At 43.4% G+C, this 20,102-nt stretch overlaps 1 protein-coding gene across 1 annotated transcript in view; it reads left to right on the forward strand.

Moving 5' to 3' along the window:
- The window catches only part of EGFLAM (EGF like, fibronectin type III and laminin G domains), a 208,877-nt gene that overhangs the window by 86,109 nt on the left and 102,666 nt on the right, over positions 1-20,102 (forward strand). The window contains exons 4-5 of the mRNA XM_003776579.5: positions 6,567-6,684; positions 8,264-8,399. Of these exons, the coding sequence (XP_003776627.2) occupies positions 6,567-6,684; positions 8,264-8,399 (254 nt within the window). The remainder of the gene's footprint in view (positions 1-6,566; positions 6,685-8,263; positions 8,400-20,102) is intronic.

Here is a 20,102-nt window from a genome sequence, read left to right on the forward strand (position 1 = left end):
GCTACCAGTCCAGTGCTCTACTCAATTCATGCCTCCTCTCAGCTGTGCTCATCTGAACTAGTGAATAGGACAGCCTCTAGCCTTATTTCTGAAGGCAAATGATCTGTATTTCTAGCAGTAGGAGGAGAAAGAAGAGCATCATGTAAGGAGGTAAAGGCGAGGTCTGAAATCAGAGTCTGAGACTTCAGTTCAGAACCATTCAACATGATTTCGTCAATGCAAAGTGAAAAGTACGTAGTAAAGAATAGTCTTGCTGGGTGTGGTGGCCCACGCTTGTAATCCCAGCACTTTGGGAGGCTGAGGTGGGCAGATCACCTGAGGTCAGGAGTTTGAGACCAGCCTGGCCAACATGGTGAAACCCCATCTCTACTAAAAATACAAAAATTAGCTGGGCATGGTGGTGCACGCTTGTAATCCCAGCTACTCAGGAGGCTGAGGCAAGAAAATCACTTGAACCTGGGACGCAGTTGCAGTGAGCTGGGATAGCATCATTGCACTCTAGCCTGGGCAACAAGAGTGAAACTCTGTCTCAAAAAAAAAAAAAAACAGAGTCTCATCTTTTCTTGGGCTCTTACATGGTAACCCAGGTTGGTTTTATATATTGGTCATGTATTAGATAGATATAAGGCTAACAGGCCAGAAACTCAAATTAACAGTGTTTCTAATGAGATGTGCATTTACATTCCCCCCATGGAACTGTCTGGATGTCACCTTCTGGTGGCTTCACTTGATCAGAGAGCCAGGCTCCTTCCAACCTATTGTTCTGCCAACCCCTTGTGCCCTCCTGCCCATGGTCCAGAATGGCTTACATTGCCACATCCACACTCTAGCCAATAGATGAGGAAAAGAGGAAAGGAAACACACTCCTTCATTTTAAGGGATATCTCAAAAGTTGGCCTCAGCATTCTCACTCACAACCTATTGGACGGAATCTAGCCATAGGGCCACACCTGGAAAGGAGGCTGAGAACGTAGTCTTTGAGTGGCTCAACTGAAATATGGGGATTCTATTATGAGAAAGGAGAGAATGGATACTGAGGGACGAGTCATCCAGGTGACAGACTATGAATGGAGGGAATGGAAAAGGCAGTTGAACATCTGAAAAACCAGGTGCTCATTTCAGAACTAGTTAGTGGTGCTGTGTCTACGAGTCAGGTGATTAGAACCATATAAAGTCATGGTGCGTTTCATGAGGGAAATCAGACCAACTGTTGCCCACAAGGGCAGTTATAGAAACTCTCTGAATCCAGTCTCATTGTCTGTAAAATGGAGATAATAGGACTGACCTCTTAGAGTTGTTGTGAAGATTAAAAGAAATGATGGCATACAGAGATTTTATAAATTCCAAAATGCTATATAAATGAAAACTATAATGATGATACCAATTGTAAGATGAAAGTTTGTTGTTCTGGCAATCTGTGAAGAAGGCAAGAGTCCTGAAAGTCGCCTGAGCTTTCTCATTGGGCTCAGTGATTTTCTCTTCTATAGATGTGAATTCACTGCTCGCATATATTCTCTTCTATAAACCAGCCTTGATTTTCTCTTCTATAGATGTGAATTCACTGCTCGCATAAAGCCACCAGCAGTGTTGAGCAGACAAAGGGGTTTTGCATTCCAGAAAGATCCAGGCAAACACCAAGTAGGGGGTATTTTGCAGCAAAGCACTCAGCTTCACCCAAAAAATGGTGGAGGAAGGGCCTAGGGGAGACTGTTGAGGTCACTCTGGCCTCTACTCCAAGAAAGCAATTCCCCCCACTCTGTTTCTCACTAACTTGTGTAGAAATGAAGTGCAGGAGAGATAAACATCTTGACTTGTCTTCAGACTTCCACAAGGCAACAAAACAAAGCAAAAGACTCTTTCTCTACTCTGAAAAGAGCATGTTCAGCATCTGCCCTAGTTTGATGCAAGGCTGAAGTGGTGATGGTAAGACCTTTAAGGACAGAAATACAAAGATTTATGGTGTGTGGTATTTTACTACAAATTGCAAGGGTTATCACAAGTTACAATACATTGAGGACTCCATTTGAGAGGAGAGATGTCAGGGGAGGAAGTGACAGTGAAATCGCTGAATTCAACACGTTTCTGTGGCTCTGAGCACTCAGTCCCCTTGATTTTTACCATTATGCCACTTTCCGGAGTGTCAGTGCGGGAAAAGAGACAGACAGGAAACAGCCGGCTTCTGGGAAGGTCACCCTCTACCCCTCAGAATGCACCCAAGCTGAAGGTGGCACTAATCTTCCCTATCCAATAAAGAGTTCCAGAATTTTTTAATCTATATATGGAACTACAAATATGATTTTGCTTGGTTTTCAGTGGTAACATTTAAATTTCTGATACATTATCTTCCATGGTCATAAAGTAGTAATAATCTAGTTTTCAGTGATTATGGTAAATATTGTTTGTTGTTGATTTAAACATTATTTAATATTTTTTGTACATGTACTGGCCAATTAGAACTTGGGCATTGGTGTCAAATGGAGGAGGGCTCAAATCCCTATTTTGCCACTGACTAAATCTTGAGCAAATTGTGAACTTTTCAGGGCTTAGGTTTTCTCCTCTGTAAATGAAAATAAGCGTGATACCTACCTCACGGAACTGAAGGAAGAATTAAATAAAGTTACACATAGGCTTCTTTCCCTTTGTCCCTGAAACAGAGGAAACACCCATCACTGGTAATTAATGGTAGCTGTGTTTGGTATTAAGCGATATCTACAATACTCTCTGAATCCACGTCACCACCCATACTTCATCCAGCATCATGACTTCTCAGGAGTAAAGGATCCTAAAGCAAAAGCCTGGGAGAGTGCTGTGTTGGTTTGAAAGTGTTTCTGCTTCCTTGAGGAAAGCCTGGAGTGTTAGTCGGGAGAGGAGTGAGAACAGAGGGTTTGATCTACCTGCTGCCTCCAGTCTCTTAACCACCAAACTTGACGTGAAACCTAGAGACAGAAGGTGAAGCTCAGGAGCACAGATGTGAGGAAGTAGAGCCATAGAGGGGATCTGAAGGCAGGTCCACATGTGCAGCAAAGGCCCCTTGTGAAGCCACATATAGGACGGAGTGGAGGTGGGAGGTGGGAGGTGGGAGGTGGGAGGGTGGGAGGGAGGGGCAGACTTAAGACCCAGGCAAGGAGTCAAAGGGGCTGGAACTCGGGCAACAAGGTGGAAATGGGACAAGGGAGCAAGTCTGAAAGGCGGGGTGGGGTGGCGTGAGGGAGGTGAGCAGGAGAGTCAGTCCTGCCCTGGAGGTGCTAATCCAGGGCCTGGGGCAGGAGTACTGATGCTGTGAGTCAAGATGCAGGGCTCAGTAGTATCAGCTGGCTTCTTGATGAGCTCATCTGTTTGTATGAGACATCTTGGCTTGATTTCTTTCTTTCATCATTCATTAGTTCATCTATTCATTCATCAAGAAGCATTGCTTGAGCATTTGCTAGATGTCTGGTAATACTATGCTAAGCTTTGGGATGCCAGAGGAATAAGAACTTGCTTACTGGCTTCAAGTGGGTGGGGACAAGGTGACAAACCAACTGATAATTAAAATACAAGGTGTGCGGTGCTCAGATTGAGGTGCACCAAGGACACCAGGGCAGCCTAGAGGGAGGGGCACCTAACCAGACTGGGGCGGGGCCAGAGAAATGAGGTAGTGTCTCAGCTGATCTGAGTCATGAAGAATGAGTAGGGGTGAGCCAGGCAGGGGTAGGGAGAAGGACATTTCATGTAGAGGGAGCAGCAGGTTCAAAGGCCCAGAGGTATTGAATGGCATAAATGTGAGCCCTGCCAAGTTCTTAAGTATGACTGGAATGTAGAATGTAAGGAGGGCACATGGTATGGGATGATGCTGGAAGGATAAACAGGGGGACAGAAACATGCTCTTCTAAGGGGTTTTAAAGTGTGAAGTACGTGATCAGATTGCAGATTTAGAAAGATAACTAGCATAGAACTGTGGAGTCCAGACTGGAGGTACAGGCAGGGCAGCATTGGTGGCAGGGGAATCAGAGCCCATTGTCATATTTATGAGGACTTGGTCTTCAAGGGCTGTAAGGATGAAATGACAGAAACACATTCAAGTGATATGAAAGAGGTGGAATCTGCTGCATGGGTAACTGATTAGATGGTGGTGAGGGGTGTAGGGTGAACTCATAGAGGAAAGCATCAAGAATTCTGGCCTTGGGTAATGAGAGAGAGAGAGAGAGAGAAGGCAAGCAGTGAAGCTATGTTTTGGTTTGGTTTTGGCAGTAGGAGGAGGAATGATTAGTTGAGCTTTGGTTATGTTACACTTGGGTTGCTTGGTAGTCACTGGGTAGATGTTCAAGAGGCACTCACAAATCCATGCCTGAAGACCAGGAGGCAGGCCAGAGCCAGAGGTGCAGAGTCACGAGGTGTCACCCTGAAGGTGGTGCCAGAAGCTAAGGGAATGTGAGATGAGTTTACCCAAGCAAGACTACGAGGGAGAAGAGAAGATGGTGACAGGGTGAACTCCTGGGAAAGACCAATCCTTAGAGGTAGCAGAGAAAGGGGGGTGGATGGAGGGTATTGGAAAGGAGCAACACAAGAAGTAGAAGGTGGCCACGGAGGAGCAGAGTCGTGATTTCCAAAGGAGCCAAGAAATTGAAGAAGCAAGGGTGGGCAATGGTATTGAAAGCTGCAACAAGTCATTAAAGACTGAGATGCACCCACTGGATTCACTACCAAGTTGTTATGGTGTCTTGGTAAGAACATCTCAATAGGTTTGTAGTGAGAGTGGCCAGGTGGGCGTAAGTTCAGGACTAAATAGGAGGTGAGGCAGCAAAGAGAACTTCAAGGAGGTTGCCTCTAAGGAGAGGAGCTAGGGGTGCAGGTATGGTAGGGAATTACTGTTTTTAAGGTGTGTGAGTCTTGAGCATAGTAAATACAGAAGGATCTGGTAGATACTGGATCTAGGGGGATCAGGACAATGAGAGGAGGGGGAGCAGATGGGGCATTTCAGGGCCTGAGAGATGAGCCAAGCCCTGGAACAGCAGTTCACAAACCTGGCTGCACATTAGAATCACCTGGAGGGCTTTAAACAAATAGACGCCTGCTTCTGTCCCCTGTAGATTCTGATTTAAGTGGTCTGGAGTGGAGTTCAGGCCTCAGTCGTTTAGATCACCAAGTGATTCTAATGTGTAATCAGGGTTTGAGAACTACTGTATTAAGTATTCATTAATTATTTATCGAATGCTTTAAAAAATTGTAGGTATGCCCTTAATTCTTCTTAGCAACAATAAATGTTCAAACATCTGCAAAAGAGGTTGTGAAGAAATTATAAGACATGGTCCCTGCTCTCAAGTTGCTTGTAATCCCGTAAGAGAAATAGTAACAGTTTTTAATAAATACAATGTAAATATGTTAAAGTAGTGGCACAATTTTCATTAGGGTAAGATCACCAGACCTGCATGGTCAGGGAAGGTGTCAAAGGGAGGGCTTGGCCTTTGGAGTAGTAGGGGAGCCTAGGTAAGCAGAGAAGAGGAAGGTTCCCGCATGCCCAAGACAATAATCATGACCACTCATTTCCTGAGCACATCTTCCATACCGGCTGCTTTACACACAGTATCTCCAATATTACAATCATGCAAGACGGTTAAATGTCATGCCTATTTTACAGAGGAAGAAACTGAGGCTTAATGAATTTAATATCAAGGACACAGCTAACAATAAGTGGCAGAATCAGGATTCAAGCCCAGGGCTGGTTGACGACAATGCCAGTGCCCTTTCCACTACAATGGGCGGCTGCTTCCCACCGATCAGACCCAGGCTCCCAATTACTATTTAGCGCTGTAGCTTTGGGGACACACCACTTTTGCCAAAGCTCAAGGTGGAGAAAGTCCTCTTCCGCTGGGGCTTCCTGCTCCGGGCCCTTTGTGCAGGGGAAGTACACACACACACACACACACTTTTAAGAAAGTCTTCCTGGTCTGATAGTGTTTAAAATTAGAGAACTAAAATTTCAGTCCTCACTTTATAGGTACAGATCAAGACCTCAGTTTCTTCGGCTGGGGCTTCCTGCTCAGAGCGGGCTCTTTGTGCAGGGAAAGTACACACACACACACAGAGACATACTTTTAAGAAAGCCTTCCTGGTAGTTCTAATGCTGTTTAAAATTTGAGAACTAAAATGCCAGTCCCTTCTTTCTAGGTACAAATCAAGACCTCAGTGTGCAGCTGCAGCTATTCCCTGAGCATCTGAAATCTGCAAATGGAAAGAAGGAACTGGGGAATTCCAGCCTTGGAAAGAATCATTACCTGCCTTCCAGCAACATAGTACTTTGATCAAAGAATTCTGATGTTCACAGTAACATTTGCTAGTGTGAATGTATCCAGTTCTAGGACCATGGATAGATTTCAATAAAGGGCCGTCCTCCAGTCTTGGAAAACATGTCATGGCCATTTTTTTCTTGGCAAAGTTTAAAACTGGGCCAGTCCTAGACAAAGCAAAACATTCTCTGTGCCAAGCAGTTTCACAGGGGCCTTGAGATATAAACCTCATGGAAATCGTACAACTTGCCCAAACAGATCTACTGATTGTTAGCATCTTTCTTATTTGGTCATTGACAGGAGGAAGTGATTGGAGATTTGAAACCAGGCACTGAATATCGCGTGAGCATAGCAGCTTACAGCCAGGCTGGCAAAGGGCGGCTGAGCTCTCCTCGGCATGTCACCACTTTGTTCCAAGGTAAAGTAGGTTCAAATTCATTAATAGGTGGCAGGCTGCTATCCATGCATCCTTCATTCAGCAAATATCAATAGGGACTTGCTATGTGCCAAGTGCTGTGCTAGGCTCTGGGAATTCAGTAGAGAACAAAAGCAAGCACAGCCCCTGCCCTCTCAGAACTTAGTGGGGTGAGTCAAGACATTCCCTCATTAGTGTGTAGTCACAGAGTGTGATAGATGCTTCAGCACTGTAGGAATGTACAACACAGGGATAAGGGAAGAATTCCCTGAAGAGATGACAACTAGTGGAGATCTGACAGGTAAGTAGGAATTAAGAAGGCGAGGAAGGGGAGTGGGAGAAGAGATTTATAGGCAAAGGGAATGCAATTAATTTTTATTGAGGTGGCACCAAGCTGGACAGTAGGGTACAAAGTTGGGTTGATGGTGGTCACTGCTGGCAAGGAGCTTTTTGTGGAAGGAGAAGCCAATGACAAATGAGTGACAGCAGCGCCTCTTTTTTTTTTTTTTTTTTTTTTTTTTGAGACAGAGTCTCACTCTGTCACCCAGGCTGGAGTGTAGTGGTGCAATCTTGGCTCACTCCAACCTCCTGGGTTCAAGCGATTCTTCTGCCTCAGCCTCCCAAGTGGCTGGGACTACAGGCACATGCCACCACACCCAGCTAATTTTTGCATTTTTAGTAGAGACGGGGTTTCACCATATTGGCCAGGCTTGTCCCGAACTCCTGACCTCGTGATCTACCCGCCTCGGCCTCCCAAAGTACTGAGATTACAGGCGTGAGCCACAGCGCCTGGTGAGAGCAGCACTTCTAAGGACTGCACTGGAGGCTGTAGAGCACACAGGAGGGTGCACTTCCTCTGCCCCAGCCTCGGAGGCTTTCAGAAAGAGTCCTACCTTTGGCCTGAGTTACAAAAAATGCATAGGATTTTCCTAGGAAGAAAAGACAGGAAAGGTCACCCAGACAGATGGAGTAGTGTGAACAAAGGCTGGGAGATGTGTGTGTCTGGATGTGATCAGAAACAGCAGTCACTTGAAGTGATGGGATCATGGGTGACTCCTACATCTTTACATAGAAGGGCATTTCCCAAATGACCTACCATTACTATGCATTCTGATTGTCAGGGGCAAAACACACAGAGAAAAGAATGATTGGCAGTGATTCTAAGCATTTAATTTTCCTTGAAGGTAAATATCAGTTCTGACAATGCAAACAGAGATGTAAGGCTGTTAGGAGTTGAGAATGTGTTAGAAGGTTTTCCAGGGAACACTGTGTGTCCCAGGATCAGTGGCTGGGACATAATTAATTGGATTTGCAGTCAGGGGTGCAGCGGGGAGAAGGAAAGACCAGCTCTCATTGACTCGAACCTCACATGGTGATCAAGTTGTGATTATGTTTTCATATTTGTTTGGTTTGGGTTTTGAGGCTGTTCTGAACAGAGATATTTTGGGTATAGGAAGCACTCGAACTATTTATGTATTATATTAAACGTCTCCAACGGCTGAGACCACCAGCCTAGCCTATTAAACCTCTCCAACGGCTGAGACCACCAGCCTAGTCTAGTTGTGTTTGTCGTCCCACCTAGATTCCTGCCTGCCTCCTGCAGCTCCCCAGCAGCCACATGTCATTGTGGTTTCGGATTCTGAGGTGGCCCTGTCTTGGAAACCTGGAGCAAGTGAAGGAAGCGCCCCTATTCAGTACTATTCTGTGGAATTCATCAGGTAAGTCTGTATGTCACATTCAAAAGCCAAATGTGTGCTGGGCGCGGTGGCTCACACTTGTAATCCCAGCACTTTGGGAGGCTGAGGTGGGCAGATCACAAGGTCAGGAGTTCGAGACCAGCCTGACCAACATGGTGAAACCCCGTCTCTACTAAAAATACAAAAATTAGCTGGGCATGGTGACACGTGCCTGTAATCTCAGCTACTCAGGAGGCTGAGGCAGGAGAAACGCTTGAACCCAGGAGGCGGAGGTTCAACTGAGGAGGAGGTTGCAGTGAGCCGAGATCATGCCATTGCACTCCAGCCTGGGTGACAGAGCAAGACTCCATCTCAAAAAAAAAAAAAAGCCAAATGTGTAGATGTCAGAATTCCAAGCCTGATGTAAGACAATGAGGAGAGTCACCTCCAGGTCTCTACCACATGTATATTTAAGAGCGAACAGAGGCTTGGAAGCCCATGTATATACTTGGGCCAGTAATGATCCCCACATCTCTTTGTTGGTGGGTCATCCGGTAAACCTGTCTGTATCACATACCTCTTCCTCATTTCCCTGGCACAATCAGAGACTGTTCTAGGCTCTGAAAACTCCTGAGGTACCATTTCTGATAAGCCTGCCTACATTTCAAGCATGAGCCTTGCCCTCCTGGCTTTGAAATATTATATATGAAAATAAATATTTGATGATGCTGTTTCTTAGGAGCAGGGGAAAAATCTTTTAAAAACAAGGACAACCCATTGTTTCTTTCACATCTGTATTGCCTCGGGACAAGTGTCTTGGTTTGGCCTCAATGTTTTTCTTTCATCTACCTCTCCATTTCTTATTATTCAGCTTAGCAGAGGGGAGAAAGTGATTGGAAATTTTTTACAGATATTAAAGCATTGATTCTCAATTCAGTGCTGTTATGTAATTTTAAAGAAAGAGAGAAAGGAAAACAAAGGTCAACAAAAAGAATTCCCAATCTAAGGTATTTCCTCTGGACTCTAGTTGCTGTTTGATTTTGAATGGATGCGGTGGCTGGTGAGTGAGTCTGAAAACAGTTTGTGGAGTTGGGATTCTCTACGTTAAAGGTGATGGGGCTTGTCTGAGGCCTGCTATTTCTGCATTTATAATGAGACTGGTTCGGGACTTCATTCCTAAGGCTCTCTGAAGCTGGGACAAAGGATTCTCCCAAGATTTGATTAGCTCTGCTTCTGTGTCTTGACTTCCTAGTCTATTCCTTGGTAATGGAAAGCAGATATTTGTTTCTTCAGAGGTGAGGTACTGCACTGAATCTCTTCAATGCTTGAGTACAGAGTGTTTCACACAGGACTTGGTAAATTGCAAGTGTCAGAAGTGTGAAAGGAGAAGATGAGGCAGTAATGCATCAGCTCCTGTAACTGTAAAGTCCAGCAGCAAATCTAAATTCAGGGGAGGCTAGATCCATGTTAATTCAGCAGTCTGACTCCATGCGCCTCTCTGTTTTAGTGGCTTCATTTTAGATGGGCTTTTCCCATATGGTGGCAAAATGGCCAACGGGCAGTCAAGACCTACTGTGACCAGCCTAGCTCCCTAGGAAGGAGAGTGGCTTTCTCCACGGACCGAGCAAAATCTCAATATTTATTCTCATTGGCCAAGCTGAGGTCCCTTTCCATCCTTTGCACAAGTCACTGTGACCTGAGTGGGGAGAATTCATTGATTGGTCAGGCACTGGTCATATTCCAAGCACTGGAATTAACAACTGGTTGTTCGCTCAAACCTGGTGTGTGTAGACTGAGTATTCAAGAGGATTGGATCCTCAAAGGAAAATTGTGGTACAATTACTGGAAAAGAGGGGAACAGAGTCTAAGAACTTTTTTTTATAATGCCCACTGCAAAGCCCCAGAACAATGCTTTGCATCGAAGATAATCTACACTCCTGCCATTGAACAGATTTTGTAGGCAAAACCTGGAATATCCCCCCCCCAACAAAAAACGATTCTAATCCTGGTTCCAATACTGGTTAAATGTGCTACACTGAAAATCCTAAAACTTCAGCTTTCTCATCTGTAAAACTTGGGGCAAAACTTAATATTTATAATTTACTTCCACAGATACATTAGACAACACCAGCAAAGCAAGATGTAATACTTTAAAATTTTGAAAAACGCACACTTCTGGCCAGGCGCGGTGGCTCACGCCTGTAATCTCAGCACTTTGGGAGGTCAAGGCAGGCAGGTCACCTGAGGTCAGGAGTTCAAGAATAGCCCGACCAACATGGTGAAACCCCATCTCTACTAAAAGTATAAAAAATTAGCTGGGCACGGTGGCAGTTGCCTGTAATCCCACCTACTCAGGAGGCTGAGGCGTGAGAATTGCTTGAACCCGGGAGGCCGAGGTTGCAGTGAGCTGCGATTACACCACTGCACTCCAGCCTGGGGGACAGAGCGAGATTCTGTCTCCAAAAAAAAGCCCAGTTTTTTGTTTTTATGGTAGCCTGGCAGATAATCTGTGTAACCCTGAGCAAAGGTAAGCATTATTTACTATTAATTTTTTGTTCAAACACATATTTTAAAATTTTCTCTATATCTATATAAGGTGGAAATGGCAGTTTCTTAACCTTGTGTGCACTCCTGAAAGTAGAAGATCAAAGAGTCACTGGATTCAGACAGAAGAACTGGGAGAGAGTGCTGCCTTCTCTATTGGCAGCCGTGTGGTCCAGTACAGGTTACTTCGCCTACTGAGCCTTGATGCCTCTCATAGTGTGGGGTCCCCTCAAAAGAGAGTCGGAGATAAGGACTTGGGTCCAAATAGTTTATTTGGAAGTGGGAATGACAGAGTGGGGAGAATGAGACAGGAAAGGAAGATATATATATAAGGGTGTGTTAGTTAAGTCACTGCTGTAGGCAACAGGGTCTTCACTGGGGTCTTGATTCCACTGAGATCTCTCTGAAACCCGCAGAATTCTTCTCACATTGCCCATGAAAAAGACAGGAGACATGGATCCACTGGCTTCTTCCTCCTCTGTCCTTTCAGCATTGCTCCTGAGGGTATGACTCCTCCACATTTTATGATGAAGGGGGAGTCCGGAGAGGTGAGGAGTGACAGGAGCACAGCATGTGTCTGAGGTCACATGCTGGTTGCAGGAGGTGAGTCTGAGCCCTCCAAGAACTGTCCATGCCACAGCTGCTGCTGAAATCAGAAGTGGGACAAGAGGAAGTGACATGGCCCCAGAGGCATCGGCTACAATCTCCTTATCTGTAAAACGTGGGCGATGACTTCTTCCAGCCTTATAGTGTATGGTTAGGAGGATCAAGTGATATTCTTGAAAATATGGGAAAGAGAAGAGCTTTGTGTGAGAAAAAGCTGTGTTGATGTTAAAAACCTACAAAAGTATAAGGTATATGTGGGTGTTATGTACAAGTATAATTCCAATTAAAATGCATTTTAACATTTAGAGCTCTCTAATATCTAAGGGGCTCAAGGTCTCAAATTCATATGTATATATTTTGAGGCAGAGTTTCACTCTTGTTGCCCAGGCTGGAGTGCAACAGCATGATCTCGGCTCACTGCAACCTCTGCCTCCCAAATTCAAGTGATTCTCCTGTCTCAGCCTCCCAAGTAGCTGGGATTACAGGCACCCACCACCATGCCTGGCTAATTTTTGTATTTTTAGTAAAGATGGAGTTTCACCATGTTGGTCAGGCTGGTCTCAAACTCCTGACCTCAAGTGATCCACCCACCTCAGCCTCCCAAAGTGCTGGGATTATAGGCATGAGCCACTGCGCCTGGCTTCCTATGTATATTTTAAAATTATGTGCCATTCCAACCAACTGCTAATATATATTTATCTCTTTACCTTGACAAAATACCTTCACAGTGTCTGGAAGTTTAGCTTCAAATTTAGAATTCTTATACGTCGTTGAATTCCAAATGGAACATGGGAATATGGGAAGGCCCAGTCACTTGTTATATCCCCTGTGCTAGGAATTCTGCCTCTATCTCTTCCAGAGTACGTAACTTCAGTCAAGTTATCCTTTCTCAGAACCCCTATTTCCTCCTCTGTAATATCGAGCAAATGCAACCCTCATTGCAGAGCTCTTGCTCATCATACTCCTCATAACGTAGCTATACATGTAGACATTCAGTGTGTATCTGTTTCCATCCTACAGTACCACTATTTCCCTTTCCCAAAAGTAGAAATTGAGACTCCATTGCATAAGTTACTTTGCCAAGATAAAATGACTGGTTAGGGACAGAATAAAATTAGAACCGAATTCTCCGGACTTCCGGCCCGGTGCTCTTTTTATGAATCCCCATGTCCTTTCATGTTTGTGACCCATCTTCAGAGATGGAAGCTTAGACCCAGCCTGCCCAGAACCCTGCTGGCTGAGGAAATGAGAAACCTCATCTTAGGCTGCTGTTTGATGTATTCCTGAAAGAAAGCCTCCACAGCTTGTTGCAGCATTTAATGTTTGGCTGCAAAATAAATCCATTTGTAAACATCTTGGAGCCTATCCCATTATAGGTGAGTGAATGTATGTTCAGAGAGAGCTTTCCTGGGCTCTAATGCTGAAACTGCAGTTCGTGTGTGCTACATATGGTCTCAATGTTTATGTCCTCCACAAAATTCATACGTTAAATTCGAACACCCAAGGTGATGGTATTAGGATGAGGTCTTTGAAACGTGGTTAGGTCATGAGGGCAGAGCCCTCAGGAATAAGATTAGTGCCATTATAAAAAAAGCCCGGGAGGTCTCTCACCCCTTTTACCATGTAAGAACACAGTGATAAGATGCCATCTATGAACCAGAAAGGAGACCCTCAGCCTGGGCAACATAAAAAAATTAGCCAGGTGTGGTATTGCACACTGTAGTTCCAGCTGCTCAGGAGGCTGAGGCAGGAGGATCACTTGAGCTTGGGAAATCAAGACTGCAGTGAGCCGTGATCATGTCACTACACTCTAGCCTGGGCATCACAGTGAGACCCTGTCTCATAAAGAAAAGAAGCCAGACCCTCACCAGGCAATGGACCCTCACCAGACACTGAATCTGCTGGCACTTTGATCTTGGACTTCCTGGCCTCCAGAACTATGAGCAATCAATTTTTGTTGTTTGTAAGTTACCTAATTTATGGTATTCATTATAACAGCCCAAAGAGACTAAGACAGTAAGAAAGGATGAAAGGCTTTGGGGGGGGGGGCGGGGGTTGTCTTCAGTTATTTTATTTTCCCCAGAGAGGTCCATTTAATGTTTAATAGTGAATTCTTTTTCTACTTCCTGTGTACAGAAGCACACATGACAGGTTTCTGTGTGAGCCAAAAGGTCCTTATTATTATACATCTAAGGGGCAGGACTCTGGCAGGCCAAGGCTAGGAAATTGTAGAAATTGGTTTATCCCCAGAAGTTATCCTCAGATTCAGATATCTTAATGTGAAGTTCTTGTCTAAATTCTGTCACTGGAAGGTAAGGTTCCAGTCCTCTCTCTGTCTTCATGGGCACTTCTACATCAGTTACTCTTCTTATTTGCTATTCAATGGAGATAAAGATTTCAAAGGTATTGTTAGGAGATAGTCTAACAAATTTTCTTTCTTTTTTTTTTTGAGATGGAGTCTTGCTCTGTCACCCAGGCTGGAGTGTAATGGCACGATCTTGGCTCACTGCAACCTCTGCCTCACGGGTTAAGTGAATTTTTTTTTTTTTTTTAATATTCAGCTAAGCCAGGAACGGTAGCTCACATTTGAAATCCCAGCTACTCAGGAGGCTGAGGCAGGAAGACCACTTGAGCCCAAGAGTTCTAGGCTACAGTGAGCTATAATTGTGCCACTGTATTCCAGCTCAGGCAACAGAGTGAGACCTCTGGTTAAAAAAGATTAACCTGAAAAATTATGAGACCAGGGTATGGGAGTGCTGACTACTTATTTGCTAGTTTTGATGATATTTCAAGTAGACCTTATGCATAATATGATGATGTCTTGAGTCACGGGCTTAGGACCAAGCAAATTTTTGTTCTTCATCCAGCTTCTACTACCCCCAAAATAGAGGACACCTCTAGTGTGAGCACCCTGAAGGCGCTCTCAGTAACTGCATCAGAGAAGAGCTTGGTCTCAGGCCCAGGCAGAATAAAAGCTTTTAGATGGCAGGAATCTTCATGATCTCCCCCAAAGTTGGTCTGGAGGCTATTTGTTAGCTTTCTTTGTAGCCACAGATTTTTATTTTTTAAGCAGTGTAGAAAAGATCTGAAGAGGCAAATTCTGAGTAAGCCTTCAGGGCTGTAACATATTTTGCAGTGTTTTAAACACTTTTACTTGCTTTTTTAAAACATAAAAGCCATGTGTTTGAGGTGAAGGAGAATATTTCTTTTCTAAAGTGACACTAAAAATTTCTTTGGGGGCAGCAATTCTTAGTGTTTATTAAAATAAGAACCAAGCATAAATATAGCTACCTATGTTTTGAAATATCTTGGCTATAAATATCTGAGAAACCTTCCTCCTTCTGCCTAAGAATTTCCCCAGGGTAAGTGCCTTTCTCATAAGCAAATAATATATAGTATGGTGGCAATGAAAACCAAAGGCCTGGAAAAACGTTCCTCATCATTGAAGTTCCAATCAGGGTGCCATGCTTGTTGTATGCTGTCTATCGAGTTGGATAAATGTGAAAAATAGTTTTCATTTAACTTACCTACAGTTTTTCTAAAGGTGTCACCTTATTGGCTAAAACTGCTTCAGAGCTTTGCATTGTCACCTTCTGGAAAGGGCAGGCTAAAGCTCAGCAATGGCTGTTTTTAGTTAAAAGTCTACCATTGGCCAGGCGCAGTGGCTCACGCCTGTAATCCTAGTAATCCCAGTCCCAAAGAGGCAGATAACTTGAGGCCAGGAGTTTGAGACCAGCCTTGCCAACATGGTGAAACCCCATCTCTACTAAAAATACAAAAATTAGCCGGGTGTGGTGGCACATGCCTGTAATCCCAGCTACTTGGGAGGCTGAGGCACAAGAATTGCTTAAACCCAGGAGGCGGAGGTTGCAGTGAACCTAGATCATGCCACTGCGCTCCAGTCTGGGAGACAGAGTGAGACTCTTTCAAACACACACACACACACACACACACACACACACACACACACACACACAAAGTCTACTATTGGCTTATTTTGGGTACATGTGAAAGTTCAGAATATGTCTGTGTATGTTTTAGGGACTCGGGTCAAGAAAGATTGATCTCTAAATCCCAACGTAAGATATTTATATTAATAAGTGAGAAGGAGCAATGCTTCCCCTCTTCTTCCTTTCTGACTTTTCTGCCTAAATATTTCTCTGGTCCCTGGCAGATGCCTTCCATAATAAGACTTGAAGAATTCATCTTCACACAGGGCGCTTCTAGGTGGACTGCAGTACCTACATATTGGTTTCATTTGAGAATCTCAAGGTCACGCAACCTGGGTGGGTTTTTGAAAGTATTACTTGCAAATTGATATTTTTGTCAAAAGTCATCTCTCTTTCCATCTCATCATAGACTTCCATATTCTGTAAGTAACAAAGGAACTTAATTAGTTTCCTCACAGGAAGTGACCCTGCAAAGGCTGTTACTGAAATGAAGATCAAGTCTGGGATTCAGAATGGAAGCTGAACAGAGGATGGATTTTCTTTGAACAGTTCTAAGGGATGATGTGATTTGACTCATGGTCAAGGTCAAAAACTGTGAAGGTTAAAGGCGTTTCTCATTCAGAATTGAGGCTTATACCCTGATTCATGGTATCATCTCTTGAGGTTTAAGTGTGTCCAAATGTGGAATCAGAAGAGACAGTTGTGAACCAGCCTCTAAGCCTGGCGAAGTTGCTTGATTCCAGTCCTCAGTTTCTTTCTCTGCAAATTAAGGCATGCTGGATACATGACATCTAAAATCCTGTGACTCTGCTCGTCTAGTATCAAGACGTAGGGGAGGCAGTATGAATGGATTGTGTAGCACACAGGCTCTGGGCTGGACTCCCTAGTGCAAACCTTGTCTCTACCACTTCTAAGCTGTGTGATCTTTGGTGGGTTATTTAACTTCTCTGGGCCTCAGACAACAGAATGGGGATAATAATTTACTTGCCTCATGGGGTTATTATGAAATTACATGAGTTGACACAAATGAAATGCCTAGAACAGCACCTAGCCCTTAGTAAGTGCTCAATCAGTGCAAACTATTCCTATATGGCTTTCTCAATGGGTCTTTTCTGCTTTCCTATATAGCCTGCTTCTTCCTGGCTACAAGTGTGTTTTTAAATTATTTATTTATTTATTTATTTTTGAGATAGAATCTAGTCTCGCTCTGTCACTTAGGCTGGAGTGCAACGGTGTGATCTCGGCTCACTGCAACCTCCACTTCCCAGGTTCAAGCAATCCTCCTACCTCAGCCTCCTGAGTAGCTAGGATTACAGGCATGTGCCACCACGCCCAGCTAATTTTTTTTTTTTTTGTATTTTTAGTAGACGCGGGGTTTCACCATGTTAGCCAGGCTGGTCTCGAACTCCTGACCTCACCCACCTCGGCCTCCCAAAGTGCTGGGATTGTAGGCATGAGCCACTGCTCCCTCCCTGGCTACAAGTCTTTATGCTTGCTATCCTGTCAGGATAGCTGTTCTCCCTCCTTACTTAGCTAACTCTTGTTCATCCTTCAGGACTCCTCTTTAAGTGTCACTTCCTCCAGGAAGCCCTGCCTGACTACGTTCCTCTACTCCCAGATTAGGTTAGCTATACCTCCAACATTTACTTGCAATACTCAGCACACTTGTAGTTAATTACTTCTTCAAGATCTGTCTTCCTCTTGGAACATGAAGGCAATGTCTACCTTGCTCCTTTGTGTGGAATATAGCACATAGCACTGTGAACACACCACATGTCAAATAGGTGCTGGTAAGCGTTTGGACACAGGCAGTCATGGGATTGATCTAGAGCAGGGGTGTCCAATTTTTTGGCTTCCCTGGGCCACATTGGAAGAGGAAGAATTGTCTTGGGCCACATGTAAAACACACTTAACGATAGCTGATGAACTAAAAAAAAAAAAAAAATCTGATAGTGTGTGAAGAAAGTTTACAGATTTATTTCGGGCCACATTCAAAGCTGTCCTAGGCCACATGTGGCCCTCAAACAGTGAGTTGGACAAGCTTGATCTAGAGGATGCCAGCAACTAGCTGGATCCCTGAGCAAGCCGCTTAGTCCTGCTAAGCCTTACTTTCCTCTGCTGTAAAATATGGATGGTAATAGTGGCTACCTCAGAAGGGTTGCAGAGATGAAAAAGTCTGTACAGCACTTAGAAGAATGGCTCATGGAGGATTTTTGATGTTTTTTTTTTTTAACTTGAGCCACATTCAAATATATTTGCACACTAGCAGTTACTTATTTTTGAGTAAATAATGTAAAAAGCATTACCCACAAGTAATTCAATGAATCCTTTACCACCAATATCAGAGGCCACAACAGTAACCAACATCTGACCTCACCCACTACAGAAATAAAAACCATACAAAAGCCAACAAGGATCTGCACATATACATCCCCGACCCCCCCCCTCCCAATTCCCCACTTCTATCCCAACTGAAAGTTTATTTATTGCTATCATTTTCTCATCATAAAAGTAATCTCAAGATGTGGTAAAGCTTCAAATAATACCTAAATGTATATGACTAACTTGAAAGTTCCTACTGTGATTTTATTTCATGTGGAATGCAAATTCATGTCTTAGAGCTCGTCATAGTAACTAAGTGAACTGCCACCGTTCTTCATAGCATTTTACTGGAATATATAGCAAAACTTGGGCATATGACTGCAATATTTAAGAGTGATGTAGTCTGATGTTGGCTTGCTAGCCCCCAAAAGTTAGAATTGAAAATATTTAAAGAATTATTCTTATGCAGTTAATTTTGGGAGGAAATGGGAAAAAACAACCCTCCCTAATCTCCCTTTCTTTTAAAAAAAATGTGTTAAAAGTTTTGCTATTTAAGTATGAGCTTTCATTACCATCAGCAATAGAATTAGATATAAGCAAGAATGAGCTTGCTTGGATGTCAGCTGGGATTTCATATGACAGGCAACAAGTGCTGCTTCACAAAGAATTCTTTTCCTTACCTTTAGTTTTGAAACTGAAAATCTCAGAACCACCTTCTAGACTGGCGCCTGGTTCCAGAAGCTGTCAACTCCCTTTGCTCAGGCCCTAATGGAAGGGCTACTCTAAAGGATTTAAGGAAGTCCGGCCTGTAGTTCAGCAAATTGATCCCGTAAAGCTTCAATTCCTCCTACCCTAAACATTCCTTATATAATTCCTGCTTAGACTGATGGCAATTGACATAAATTGAATAATGAAACAGCTTTGGGAGCCATTTGTAAACTGTAAATGAACTGTGCTCTTCTATTGCCCCACCTGGGACAAATTGCCAGGTGAGTTTATCATAACCCCGTTGTAGCCATCTGTTTGTCATTTGGTTAGGTTAAACCAATTTGTAAATAGAGAAAGAAGGCTGAAAGCTGAAGGTCAAATAATACATCTTTTTTTTTTTCCATCTTTGACTACTGAGTGGTTTTGGACTTTTCTCTGCAATTCATTTAGTGTAGAGCAAATCCTGCATAAAACCAGTCTGTAAAATTGACTGAGTCGGAGGCTCTTGTGAGCGTGAGGTTTTCTCTCACCCGTGTTGTGTTTGCCCTGGGTAATGTACTGGATCACATCTCTTCTCTTAGAGCAAGGTGTTTAACTGGCAGTCCATAGATCCCCGAGGGTTTCCTGGATAGAATTCAGGAAATATAATTCAAGGTGTCCCTGGAGTTGGATTGGAAAAAAAATTATATCCCTAGTTTTACCAATGGAAATTTAGCATTTTCTTCAAAAATGAATGTAGACAACAAATCACAATGGTATTAACAATTCTTGTGACCCTGTCAACATTAGAATCACAGGTATTTTCTTATCTGGTTACAATGGTTGCACATATCCCAAAATACCAGTTATATTTATCACTACTTTGAAATTAGCATAGTTATTAAATCCATTGCTAGGTTTTTTATTTAATATATTAATAAAGAAGTATATTATTTCATAATTTTTATTATTTTGATCATTCTTTTCAATATAATTAGTTTCCTTTGTGAACCTATATATTTGATGCATTTAAAAACATCATTCCGAGAAGGGGTTCATAGGCTTCATTGGACTGTCAAAGTGGCACAAGCCAGGTTAAAGCATGCTGTTGTCTTAGATCAGGGGTTGCTAAACTTTTTCTCACAGGATCAGATAGTAAATATTCTGTGCTTTGCCAGCTGTATGAACTCTGTCTCAACTGCTCAACTCTGCCACTGTAGTAGGAAAGCAGCCATAAACAGTACCTAAATGGGTGTGGTTAAACAGTACCTAAATGGGTGAGGTTAAACAGTACCTAAATGGGTGTCATTGTGTTCCAGTAAAACTTTATTTACTAAGACTGGCAGCTGGCTGAAATTTGCCAACCCTGATTTAGGGCATCATGCTATTTCTAAGTTGAATTCTGAAGATATTTTAATTCAGCTCAATCACCCTTTATTGGATACCTCCTATGAGCATATGTTCATACAAACATGTATGTATTGAGTATCTCATGTGAAAAACATGTAAGAGATTTAGGGATGAATAAATAAGCTGTAGACTCCACCCTTGGACAGTCTACTGGGGAATGCAGATGGACAGAGTTCAGAGGAGTAGTGAGTGTTGTAGGCAGGCATGGTGATCAGGAACCTAGAGA

Source organism: Pongo abelii, chromosome 4 (genome assembly GCF_028885655.2).
Source record: "Pongo abelii isolate AG06213 chromosome 4, NHGRI_mPonAbe1-v2.0_pri, whole genome shotgun sequence".
Taxonomy (NCBI): Eukaryota; Metazoa; Chordata; class Mammalia; order Primates; family Hominidae; genus Pongo; species Pongo abelii.